Source organism: Dermacentor variabilis, chromosome 4 (genome assembly GCF_050947875.1).
Source record: "Dermacentor variabilis isolate Ectoservices chromosome 4, ASM5094787v1, whole genome shotgun sequence".
NCBI classification, from domain to species: domain Eukaryota; kingdom Metazoa; phylum Arthropoda; class Arachnida; order Ixodida; family Ixodidae; genus Dermacentor; species Dermacentor variabilis.
Window position 1 is genome coordinate 31,757,335 of NC_134571.1, and position 13,299 is coordinate 31,770,633.

The 13,299-nt window shown below is 44.0% G+C and overlaps 1 protein-coding gene across 3 annotated transcripts in view; it reads right to left on the minus strand.

Annotated features, from left to right (window-relative positions):
- The window catches only part of LOC142578879 (UDP-N-acetylglucosamine transferase subunit ALG13-like), a 76,050-nt gene extending 65,016 nt beyond the window's left edge, over positions 1 to 11,034 (minus strand). Inside the window, exons 1-7 of one of the 3 annotated variants that reach the window (XM_075688546.1) lie at positions 10,549 to 11,033; positions 10,322 to 10,405; positions 7,388 to 7,438; positions 7,254 to 7,300; positions 6,644 to 6,716; positions 6,495 to 6,576; positions 6,275 to 6,410 (exon numbers count right to left, since the gene is read on the minus strand). In XM_075688546.1, the coding sequence (XP_075544661.1) occupies positions 6,275 to 6,410; positions 6,495 to 6,576; positions 6,644 to 6,716; positions 7,254 to 7,300; positions 7,388 to 7,438; positions 10,322 to 10,405; positions 10,549 to 10,662 (587 nt within the window). In that variant the 5' untranslated portion in view covers positions 10,663 to 11,033. Of the gene's footprint in view, positions 1 to 6,274; positions 6,411 to 6,494; positions 6,577 to 6,643; positions 6,717 to 7,253; positions 7,301 to 7,387; positions 7,439 to 10,321; positions 10,406 to 10,548 lie in introns of all 3 variants that reach the window. The other 2 variants (XM_075688545.1, XM_075688547.1) reach the window with 2 other exon arrangements.
- Between the last annotated feature and the right edge of the window lie 2,265 nt (positions 11,035 to 13,299).

The following is a 13,299-nucleotide window of genomic DNA, read 5'->3' on the forward strand; positions in this document are numbered from 1 at the left end:
AGATATTTCCGCCTACTGTAGTCACCGATGCACCGAAAGGCTTCCCTGATGACCTTATATGAACGGACATGGCGTAAATTTCACAAAGTACCATCTAAAACATCTCGAAATCGTTCCACAGCACGCAACAGCAATACTTTCAAGCAGCGCCGCGCCGGATCGCCCAAGCCAGAGAGGAGGAAAGGCTCTCCGCGCGCCCTATCCTCCTCGCCCGATGAAACGGTCTATAGGTGTGCCCAATTCTTAGCCTACAGAGCAGTACTTCCTGATGTCTTGTTTTCTCAGAGAGCCAGTTTCAATATTTTCGGTTTGATTAGGTGCAGTTTGTTGGATACCTGAGTGTCCCATTGCCGTTGCCAATATTTCCGTAGTTTATGCTGTAAAAATGGTTTAAGGTCTGTGTAGGGTACAGGTATATTAATGTTTGCATCACAAAAAGGTACGGATGAAGCCCTTTCGTCAGCAGCTACGTTGCCCTCTAGGCCTCTATGGCCAGGCACCCAACAAAGAACAATCATTTGGTTAGACGTGTATGCTGAACATAGAAGGTTATAGACTTCATTAAGGATAACGTTTTTGTGTTTTCATAGACTTGATATGCAACTAACAACGCTTAATGAGTCTGTGAATATGACAGCCTTTGTTATACCTGTTTGTTTTATATGTTTCACAGCAGAGAGGATCGCGTATGCCTCCGCTGTGAAAATGCTGGTGTTTGGATTTAATGCACCGGACGTTGAAAATGAAGGTCCGAGCGCTGCATAAGCTACACCATAAGTAGACTTTGAAGCATCTGTATAAAACTCCGCGCAGGAGTACTTCGCCTGGAGTTCGAGAAAGTGTGAATGTATATGCACCTCAGGCGCATGCTTTGTTATTGCGTCGAAAGACATATCACACTGGATAGTCTGCCATTCCCAAGGTGGTGCAAGGTTAGTGGGAGTCATTAGGACTGTTTCTTGATGTTGAATACCGGTTTCATTAGCCAGCTGTTCTAAGCGCACAGACAGAGGGGCTCGAACAGATGGGCGGTTACGGTAAAGTCTTGCAGAAGATAAGTCAAGCACAGTTGAGTAACATGGATGTTCGTCATTCGATTTACATTTTAAAAAGTAGCAAAAGTTTAGATATGTTCTGCGTAGGTGTAGGGACCATTCGTTTGCTTCGACATAATGACTTTCCACAGGGCTTGTCCTAAATGCGCCTGTTGCCAGCCGTATACCTAGATTGTGGACCGGGTCGAGAATTTTGAGAGTACTGCCCGATGCGGATTGGTACACCACGGCTCCGTAGTCGAGGCGTGATCGTACAAGGCTCTTATAAAGGCTAAGCAAACACCTCCTGTCACTGCCCCAGTTTGTTCGAGAAAGCAGCTTCAGCAGGTTCATAGTCTTCAGGCACTTAGCTTTAAGATATTTTAAGTGGGGAATGAAATTAAGTTTTGTCTACAAAATAATACCTAAATATTTATGTTCAAGACTGACCGAGTGTCGTTCTCCGTTAAGGCCAATGGCGGGTTCCGGTGACATGCCTCTCTTGTTTGTGAAGAGAACACATGTGCTTTTTTGAGGGTTAAATTTAAAACCATTTTCTTCTGACCACTTTGAGAGTTTGTTCAGGCCAAGCTGTAGCTGTCTCTCGCAGATGCTGAGATTGCACGACCTAAAAGCTATCTGTACATCGTCCACATAAACAGAGTAAAAGAGTGTGCAAGGTATGATGGTATGCAAGGACTTCATTTTCACAATAAAGAGTGTACAGCTCAGCACTCCACCCTGCGGTACACCTGTCTCCTGTGAGAATGATCGACACTGCACCATTGCCAACTTTAACGTGAAATGTTCTGTCAGACAGGTAGCTCTCAATAATGGTCAGCAAGTTGCCGCGTATACCCCTTCCAGAAAGATCCCGAAGGATCCCGAAGTGCCACGTAGTGTCATATGCCTTTTCCATATCAAGGAATACAGATACGACAAGCTGTTTGTGGATAAAGGCTTCACGGATGTACATTTCTATGCGGACAAGCTGGTCTGTCGTCTACCTACCTTCCCTGAAACCGCATTGGTATGGGTCTAATATTTTGTTGGTTTCAAGATAGTGGAGCAAGCGTTTATTCACCATCTTTTCAAAGAGTTTGCATAGGCAGCTTGTCAACGCTATCGGTCTATAACTGTTTGCAAAGGAAGGATCCTTACCCTGTTTCAAAATGGGAATTATAATGGCCTCTTTCCAGACAGGGAATCTGGCGGGAAGACCACATACCATTGTAAAGAAAAAGAAGAGTTCATTGTGTTTCAGATGGCAAGTGCTTTAACATTTCATATATTATGTGGTCAGAGCCAGGTGCAGATTTGTTGCAGCCGTTTAGTGCTGCTTGAAGCTTTGCTATGCCAAATGGTCTATTGTATGCCTCACATTTTGCACTTTTTCGTACTAATGGCTGCCGTTCTATTCGTGTTTTTTGTCTTTGAAATGTGTCAGAGTAGTGCGACAAACTGGATACGCGTTCAAGATGTGCGCCTAGGAAGTTCACCCGGTCTTCCATACTATTTCCCTGTGTATTTACTAAAGGTAGCGAGTAAGGTTGTCGACCTTTTATTCTGTGCACTCTATTCCAGACCTTTGTCTCATCCGTGTAAGAGTTAATTCCCGATATATATTTTTGCCAACTCTCTCTTCTAGCTTGTCGGCGCGTTCTCCTTCCCCGAGATTTCACATGCTTGAAATCAACAAGGTTTTCTGCGGTCGGAGAATCGCGGAGCAACCCCCATGCTTTGTTCTGCATTTTATGCGCGTTACGACACTCCTCGTTCCACCACAGAACATGGCACTTGTTAGATGATCCCTTTGTTTCTGGGATACATTTGGTTGCGGCACCAATCAGAAAAAAGGTGAAGTATTCAACCGCAGCTTTCAGGCTTAGAGCAGAGATGTCAGTCCACGATATGAGAGTAATTTTTGAACAACTGTTCCCAGTTGGCTGAATCAGTTTTCCACCGAAGAAACTGTGGGGGACATTCATTCATCTTCGGTGTAGACAGAATTATAGGGAAATGGTCGCTCCCGTACGGATTTCTAATAACATTCCATTTAAGATCAGGTAAAAGGGTGGGAGATGCAATACTGAGGTCTATAGAGGAATAGGTTTTATGTGCAGTATTGTAATATGTAGGTGCCTTACTATTCAAAAGGCATGCACCAGATGAAAAGCGAAACTGTTCAATCAGTCGACCTCGAACATCGCAATGAGAGTCGCTCCATAGGTTGCTGTGTGCATTTAAATCTCCTAAAACCAAATAGGGTTGGGGTAATTGATCTATTAATGTATGGAATTCATGTTTAAGGAGCTGATAATGCGGGGGTATATACAGAGAGCAGACGGTAATAAGTTTGTTTAAAAGTATGGCTCAAACGGCCACCCACTGCCTCTAGGGGCGTTTGTAGTTGTAGATGTTGACACGCTACACCTTTGTCAAGTATAATGGCTACACCGACAGATGATGCGACGGCATCATCATGATCTTTATGAAAAATAACATAATGACGAAGAAAGCTAGTGTGTTTAGATTTAAGATGGGTTTCCTGTACACACAGCAATTTTGGAGTGAGTTCGTAGAGAAGTTCTTGAACATCATCAAGGTTTCTGAGGAGACCTCTGACGTTCCACTGCATAATTAGCGTGTCCATAATGAAGTTAATTTGGTGCTGTATGTACGGAAATAGAAGTTATGCCTTAGATTACAGAGCACTTTCGAGGCCCTGTAATCGGGGTTTTGCTCTTTCTGAAGCGTTCGAGGGAGCCTCGCCGCTCCTTAGGCGTTTGGTGTGCCTTCAGGACAGGTGTAGTGTCCATTGCCTCTAGTGAGGCTCCAGACACGTGCTCTTGCAAGCGAGAGGTTACCAGAGAGAGTCCCGCCTTGGAGGGCAAGACCCCTGCGCCCACCAGCCCAGAGGTCGATGGGACTCCCTGAGGGATTTGGCTGCGCCGGCTGTTGCCAGCGCTGGAAGGGGCCGGGGAGGTTGGGGCAGCCTCGGCTGCACCCACCTTCGGGTTCGATGGTTCCTTCTGCTGGGTTGGCGGAGCAGCGTCAGCTGCAACCACCTCAGGGGCAGATGGCGTAACTGCCGACTCACTGCCTGTGGGTCGAACAGTCGCCGGAAGCCTTTGTGTCCCTGTCCCCTGACGCGTCATATCGGCAAAAGAGTTCTTGGGCAGGTGGGATACCTGCTTGTGTGCCTCCTTGAAACTTATATTTTGCTTTACTTTAATTGTCCCAATTCCCTTTTCTTTTTTCCACGATGGGCAGGACCGCGAGTACGCAGCATGCTCCCCATCACAGTTCACACAATGGAAAGAGTTTTGACATGTTTCAGATAGGTGTTCATAGGCACTACATTTCGCACAGGTCTGGCGGCCTCGGCAGTTCTGTGAGCTGTGGCCGAATCGCTGGCACTTAAAGCATCTTGGGGGATTTGGGATGTACAGTCTCACTCGGATTTTCACATACCCTGTCTCGATAGTGTCGGGTAGGTTGCTTGAGCCAAATGTAAGTATTAGGTGCATGGTATTGATTTCTTTTCCGTCACGTCTTATTTTAATTCTCTTAACATTGATCACGTTCTGATCATTCCAACCCTCTAGAAGTTCAGCTTCAGACAATTCTAGCAGATCAGCATCCGATACAACGCCACGGGAAGTATTCATGGTACAGTGTGGGGTCACTGTGACTGGAACACCCCCAAAAGATACAAGTTTGGACAGTTTTTCATATTGTTTCTGATCGCGGAGCTCTAGGAGAAGATCACCGCTAGCCATTTTCCATGCTTTGTATCCGAGACAGAAAACTTCCGTCAGAGATTTCGAGACAACGAAAGGCGAGACCATTCTCACCGTCTTCTCAGGCTTATCAGAGTGGATGACATAAAAGCGGGGAAAGTTCTGTGTACGATAGCCAAAAAACTTAGACATCTTCGGTGCGCTCTCGTTTCTGAGGGCGATCAGGAAGTTTGGGGAAAGAAGTTTCCATGAAAGTATATAAAAATTCGGCAACAGCGCCGACCGCCCACCACGGAGCCCAACGAGGGGACGCGGCAGAGCTTGCGTACAAGTCTGCACAACGCCAGTCGTACGCCGCCACTATAACCAAATATGGTGTACCCAAGGTTGGATAGCCACACAGGGTTAACCCATGCAGCCAAGAAGAAGGAAGTAAATAGAAGAGAGAAGGAGACAGGAAAGGTGGAAAGTAAGGGAAAGACGAAGGTTGTAGGAAGAGAGAGACATGAAAAGGCGACTGCCGATTTCCTCCAGGTGGGTCAGTCTAGAGGTACCGTCTATGTGAAGCCGAGGCCGAAGAGGTGTGTTGCCTCCGCCGGAGAGCCTTAAAGGTCCAAACACCCAGCATCGGCTCAACCTCCAGGATCCCCTTTTCCCCAGACACGGCTAAGCCGCGCATGGCTACACGCAGGAGGGTCCGACCCTCGTGTGCTCGGGTACGTGGTGTCGCAACACACCAAACACCTGCTTACGCAGGCGCCCCCTGCGGGGCGAAGCCAGAATTGGATGTACATCAGTCAAGTACTACTGATTGTCGCACAAAACGATCAAACAGCTCAATTTTGATATGTGCGTGGATAAGAATCTACTGCAAAACCTTCAGAAATTTTTGATGTTGCTCTTTACAGTAAAACACATCAATTTAACAAAGCATGCGTCATGCCAGTTTCGGCGCGTATTTGCTGTCCTCATATCTGCAACACTGGGAAGACGTTGCTCAAAGTCGTTGCCCACGTGGCAACTGCGCGTTGCCCGCATGACTTGTAGGCGACGAGCGAATACCACAGCCATCTTCATCACATCAATTGTTGCTGTCACACACAAGTTCACTTGCATGGGTTTAGACTTAAACCATGAACATCACAGCAATACAAAAACCCCTGAAAAATTATTCAGGCCTTGGTTGTAGAAAGAAAAAAAAAACGACAGCAACAACAAAGGGGTCTGTGCTCGCATAATTATCACATAATGGCACACTTGAGCCATCAAAAAAAAAAAATTAGAGAAGTTTATAATAATTCATAATTCTAATAAGTTCATAGTTACAATGGTATGCAACACGTAATGGGCATCCATGCACAAGTGTGCTTAAATATAGTTAAGAGGCCCCACATTAGAAAAAAAAAAATGTGAAATAAACAGCAAGTACAAATATGACAAAAATTTTCCAGCACATGAAAGCCTTTTTACCAGATAAAAAGGGCTATTGACCATTACCTCTCTTTCCACTGCTCAAAGGTCATGTTCTTCTTGTGCTTGAAGTATGTCTTGTCATAGAGCATCTTTTTGACTGCCAAGTTGACATCGTCTCCAAACTTAAAAACTGACTTGTACAGAGTCTCGTACACAAAGGCTGTAGGAAACAGTGAGGCAGCACAAATTAAAGTTAGCTAAAGAATAGGTATGTAAGATAAGTTGAAAATGTCTCAGGACCCACATTGGCACATGGCTGCAGCACCGAGTCTTTCCTTCGTGTAGACAGCATCATAGTGATTACCAAGAGTGTAACAGAGCATCACCTAGAGAAGAAAAATATAATGTAGCCACGTGCATGGCAAACATAAAACTGAATCACAGAGACCATACCACATCTTGAAAGTGATTCTCTGTTGCATAGTAGGGACTCTTGCCTGGGCTATCAAAGATCAGGAAGTCTTTCCTATACGTTCAAGTAGAAGAGGCAAGTCAATACTTTATGAGCATGAAATAGATACAGCAAAAAAGAAGAAACACCCACTTGTAGTTAAATCTGTTAGAAATCATCATGCACAAAAGTGTGAAGTATAGGAAATCGCTTGAAGGAAAGGTGTGTGGGCAATTAGCTCCTTAGGGTTCCATGTTGGGCTTGTTGGCATATCGTACTAAAAGGCCTTGGGCACAGCGCACCCACTACAACACAGAGCAAAACAGTATCTGTGTTGCTCTTTTGTACTGTGTTGGGCATGCTATACTCAAGGCATTTAGCTGGCTCCACATTTGCGGCTACAATGCTATCCTTATTATGCTCTGGCAGTTTTGCTCAAGAAGCTAATCTTGCAGTATAAACTTTTGTCAAGCCTTGAACATGGGCAATGCAACTGCGCCCTAGTATAAAAGTCAATAGTCACACGCTGCAAAAGACAATGAAAGCATAGCAGTTGCTCATTCTGAAATGGACCATGCTTAAGCAACATTACAACAAATTTTCTTTTCTTACTTGTACAGTTCTGCCATTGCATGCATCTCCAAATGGCCACCCCAGACCTGGAAGAAATATTCATTTCCAAGATACATTCTAACAGACAGCTCAGCACAAGTGAAATACATGCTTTGTCATCATTTGATACTTGCCTTCACATTTTCCATGTTTGACATGTATTGCTCGAAGTCCCCATCAATGTACTAAGGGATGAAAAAGCGGTTTGTGAGAGAACCTTAATGCAGTTGGCAAGGCAAGATTAATAAGATATTTCTGGTAATATGCCCTGAACATAAATGACTTCAACACACTGTCACGAAAGTCTTGTAGCTGTCAAACACAGTTTATGTGCTATAAAGAGACAAAAAAATATGCACTTTGGGCGAGCCTACAAACCTTTCAAAAAAAGCTTTACTATACTTTTTTTTCAATGCAAAACTGCAAAGGCAGCAGCGAAAAAATAAAAAGGAACAACAATGTGTGCAGACCCAACGCAATGCCGTTATCTAAAGGAAGCAAATCTGTCATGTTATGTTTAGGTGTGTCTTATTCTCGATGTCAGGAGAAAAACCTCTGATGGTCACATGCAGTGTCCATTGAAGGCTGCAACTGCATGACCTTGAATGAAGTGTAGAAGGTGAGTCGAAAGCCAATGTGCATTGTTTTTATGTGCAAAGTGGTTTCCAAATACAGAAGTAGTGTTTATTTTGCAGTTCATGAAAGTGAATCATTCGCATGAGTAGGTAGGCTATACATGAGGGTTTCCAGGGGGACTTAATATTGAGGGTTCACATTTGAAGAGGGTGCAATGACTAAAGTTGCACAAGGATGCACAAAAGTTGTCATTCTCCTGAGTGGCTGTGGCCCACACGCACAGTGGGGATTGGTCATGAATCGGCTGGTTAAATTAAAGGAGTTAACAATTTCAACATTGAAGCTTAAAAAGTACAATGTTCTTTTTTTTTTTTGGAGGGGGGGAAGCAATTGGAAGAAAACCATGCATAAATAAAATTAATGAATAAATCAATAAAAGAAAGTTATGGTGGAAAGGGGGGACAAACAGTCCAACATGGTAATCTATTGGTTTCAATTAGGTAATTTTGGATTGCCCAGCAAACATTTCTGTGACTGAACCCAATAACGGAGGCGCCAAAAGATAGGATCACAGGCAGAGATAAATTCACGCCAATATTGCGAAGCGGGATTTCCAGTAGTCATTTTCTTGTAACAGAAAAATGCCTCCAAGACGACAAGAAATGGTCTATTGTATCCACTTCGCCAAAGAATGAGCATAAAGGTGAGGGGACCATATCTGTGTAGATAGTTCAACATAGGTATACGGCAGTGCAGCCTCGTGATAGACACTTCAATTTTTCATGTTTGGCAAAAATCTCTGTGCCAAGGGTACAGAAGATGTCGGCAATCCACAGAGTTCGTAACTGCGGAGTCTGATGCTGCCTGCATGATTATGACACTCCTGCGAAATCTAGCAGCAGTGACATGAGAAGTCAAAGGGCAATAAGGGAGAATCGGGCCACTTATCAATGCCTTCGCAAGAGAATCTGCAATTTCATTTATAATTAGTCTTTATGGCCAGGCACCCAGATTAAATGCATGCGTCTCAAATACCCAGGTACCAAGGAATGAAATGTCATTATGCAACAATCACGAGAAGCAGTAAGGGATGAGCAAAATGATAATGAATAAGTGATTATCACAGCTGATGTAATTGGTCATCCAATTTTGCGTAATGCCAGCATTACTGCCATGAATTTGGCTAAAAAGGTCGGCATAAAATCTTGCAGCCGAAGAGAAAAATGAATCGGGGAAAATATTCCTACACCTGACTTTTCGTCACATTGAAAATTGCATGATATTAAAATATATCTTCTAGAATACGATATGGAAGCTTTTTGCATTATTAGGAAAAATGTCATTGAATTGAATATCCATGGTAACAGCTCTGTCGGGAATCGAAAGTACATTGGATATGCTGTTGACCTGACTGATTGTGGTGCATACCCACACTATGGGATTCGCAGTGAATCAGGTGGTTAAATTAGGTGGACAAAAACAAGGGAATTAACAATTTGAATGCTGGAACTTAGCAAAATTTTTGTGAGAGGTCAAAAAGAACTATCAAACCAAAACATGAATTAAACTCATTGTACATGCGAGTTTGTCTTCACGAAGAAGCGCAAAGGAATGGTAATGCTTGAGATGGGGCAACTGATAATAGTATGACATGTACTTTGTATTCATTTACAGCGTCCAAACTGACCATGAGCGAAGACGTGGTAGCAAACTTGTTTGGGTGCGCAATGAAAGTCAACATTAATGGGGCAGTATGTGTCCATGATCAGCGGCAGCGCAAGAAAAAGTAACACGTTTTCGTCATCTCGCTTCGTCCTTGTCCTTTGCGCTGCCGCTAAAATCATGAACCTTAACTTGTCCAACTCGCTGCTCTAAAGTCAGTATGCGTCCATGAAATAGAGGATCCACGAGTTTTGGGGTTTGTGAAGATCGACGTTAAATTCCCAGTAACGACAATAGAGGCATCTCGTATGTAGTCGTAGAGCGGAATTACACTCATGGGGGCAAACTTAAACTTAACGCCCTAGCTCCTCCGCGTGGCTCGATCCTCACCCTTAATGCACAAGGCCTCGCTTGCCGCACACGCGACCCCCATTATTTGAAGACGTTTTGCGACTCTTTTGCCTTTGTTCTACTCCTTGTTTGTTTTTCTTGTATTGAAGGGCCTCCTGCTAAGACCTATTTGAGGCGGCGAAAGAGAACGGAAGGGCGCGAAACTAAGCGACATGACACCCTCCTTCGTTTGTCGCCAACCAACGCACCGCAACGCCCCTCTTATCGCCTATAACTGGGAAATGCTTTGCTTCTCTCCAACTCCAGTACGCCGATAATACTTTTTTTAATTTGTTCCCTGTTGTCAAGGGGGTAAGGGCCATTGTTGTGACCCCTTTGAACCCCATAGTAGGCGATCGAGTGAGAAACGCAGAACAGTTGACAAAGAAAGCTCCGCTTTAAATAAAGTAAAGAAAACGGCACTAGGACAGAAGACTCACCTTTGCATAGATGGACTTCTTCTCACGTAAATGCTGCACACACGCTCGTCGTACAACTTCATGTTTCGATTGCGTGTTGTACACCTAGTCCACAGATAAGAACCACGCATTAATTAACTTGCCACGCTAACGAGTCTTATAACAGCTTAACAAATAAAGAAGTAGCCGATCCGAGAGCATAATGGTCGCGCAAGTAAATACATAAAGTGTACTGAAGGTCGACTCACGTGCTCAGAAACCACTCTAAACAGGCATGAGCCATCAGCGGCGATCTGTTTCCTCCAAAAGCCCAATGAGCTGAGATACTCATCCATCTTCTGGGTTGCTTCTGGGCCAGACATTGTCCAATGCTGAGTTGCCGCGAAGCGCGGTGCAAGCTACCTTGACAACCGCAGATAAGAAATAATATGGCTTCAAAAGGAGCACAACCCGCAATGACCCGCACCGCACAATTTTCAGTTACGCGCTCGCCGCTTTCAGCGTATCACACTAATTGTGTCCTTCCGCACTTAAACTTATCGCAGAAGGAGCAAGTCCGTAGATGGCAATGCCAAAATTGATTATGTCATACAACTTCCGGGGCTCAACCTAAGTGCCACAGTAAGCGCTCCGCATTACAAGTAACAATTAAATTATCGACAGCAACCGCGCGCAGCGCGCGAACTACTTCCAGACGCTCCCGGGACGCCGGTGGCGTCGCGCGCGTCTCGGCAACTGTAGAATTGCTGTATATGCTTATCGTCCAGGCAACTATTTCTGCTGCGTCTGCACGCGCACGCTTCGCCAGCGTCATGGGCTTCAATCGTTGCATGTATCTGCGTGCAGTTAATTGTTGAAAGGGTTTTCAGTTGTCGAGACCACGACAAGCCGTGGTCGAACAGTTGAGTCGCTTATAAAACCACGCGCGCGCGTTTTAAACGCTTCTCTTATATATGTATGTTTTTATTGCATGAAGATATTGGTGTGAACTACTTAAAATTTACTCTGTCCAGTTAAACGCGGTTTGCGTTTTAAATCAACAAAACTTGAAGGACGCTTAAGCGGAAACTTTAGCTCGCACCCAACTCCGACGCGGCATATTCAAATACATGTAAAACGCAAAAACGCTTTTCTAAGATAACCCCTGGACCGATTTTAATGACATTTGTTGCATTTGAGAGAGAAAGTTAAATTCTAGTGACAGTCAAAAGCGGAATTTCGATTTAGGGCCTGAATTTTGTGAAAAATTTTTCGAAAGTTCGAAGAAAATAGACACACGAAGTTTATAAGCTAATAGCTCTGCATTAAGAACAGATATCGCGGTTCTGTAAACGGCATCCATTAGATCATTCAAACCGGACAAATTCGGAATGTCAATTTATATCTTATGTGAATTTGTTACGTACGTTCTGTACAAGGGTTCTGCAAAAGCCGTATTTCCATATTACTGATTTTTTTTTTTTTAGATTCTTGTGTAACATATCAATTTTGTCCGCTTTAGATGTACTATCATATGCAACTCACCAAATTGTGATATCAATTTTTCTTGCTGAGTTAGAGAGTTGTAAACTTGATAGTTTCGTTTTCTGAACATTTCCAATTTCTGCCAATTTCTAATAAAATATTGACGACTTAAATCAGTTACTCGAAACCAACAGTCACTAGATTCTAAGTTTTTCTTTTAAATGCAACAAACCTCGTCAAATTTGGTGCAGTGGTTGCCGAGAAAAACGAATTCTCCTTTTACATGCACTTAAAGGGACACTAAAGTGAAAAATGTTTTTTTTTTTCTGCATCAGTAAATTACCGTTCTACAACACCAAAAACACCACTCTTACAACGATAAGACGTTTGGTAAGCCAGAAAAAGCACAAGAACGAAATACGAGTGGCGACGCCTACTTAAGTTCCCGCACCTGGGGGCTGTGACGTCTTGGATTTTGATGTCATCTTCTAGGGCCTACTAAGTATATATAGCGGTGGAGATTGACTATATCGTGTTCTAAAGGAACCAAATATTAAACATGGCAAGTTTCGGGAACCTTTATTCAGCCAACGCGGTCCAAATTTATGCGAAAACATATATTGGAATCCCTGACGTCACGCTGACGTACCGGCACTGGAGGTTCGGCGCGAAATTCAAATACTGATACTTGGACCTTCATTTTCTCATCTAATAATCAAACTATTTTTTTAAATGACTGTCTGCAGGGTTCTGAAACAATGATTCATTAGTCTAAGCTGATTTATTGGTTCGCTTTAGTGTCCCTTTAAATAGGAGCACCCGAGCTCATGGGGTTTATTAGAGTGGAACGCGATAGAATTCAAAGAGACTAGCCGGCTGTTCCCGGTTTGTTCCCGGCTGCATGCGCTACGAAGCCTGCTGGAGTTTATAAATTCCACTGGTATAGACACCCTGTGAGCGCCCGCTACAACGCTGGCCACTTTGCTGAGGACTGCCACCTGTCGCGCATAGCGGAGTCTATTAGGCAACATCCTACCTATTTCTTGTCATCTTTCACTTCCCACTCCCTCTCCCCTGACAATGCTTCGCCATACTCCCTCACGGGTTGAAAAATCAAGCGTCTTTCCTTTCTCACACGCTTCCGGTCTGCGGCTTATGTAACCTTAATGTTCACCGCGATGTTTACCGGGAAACGCTGACGGCGAACGATGTGCATTCACGAAGGCGAGCGGGCGAACCTTCTGGTAACAACGCGGCCTCTTGCGTGACCGGTCGATCCTAAAGGTAGTGCATAGTGGCGCAAAAGAAAGAAACAGAAAAAAAACATAATTTTAAGGTTTTTGTTATTGAGGCCAAAGCCTTAGATCTCTACGGTTCAAGGTCCCGTGGTGAGGTACAGAAAATATCACGTGACGCAAGGAAGGCCAGAACGAAGCGAACCAAAGCATGTGCAGCCGTGTATAAGAGATTATTAACGATCAGCAAAATCAACTCATTATTAATTAGTGATTGTGATTAAGGCGAATTGCAGTAGG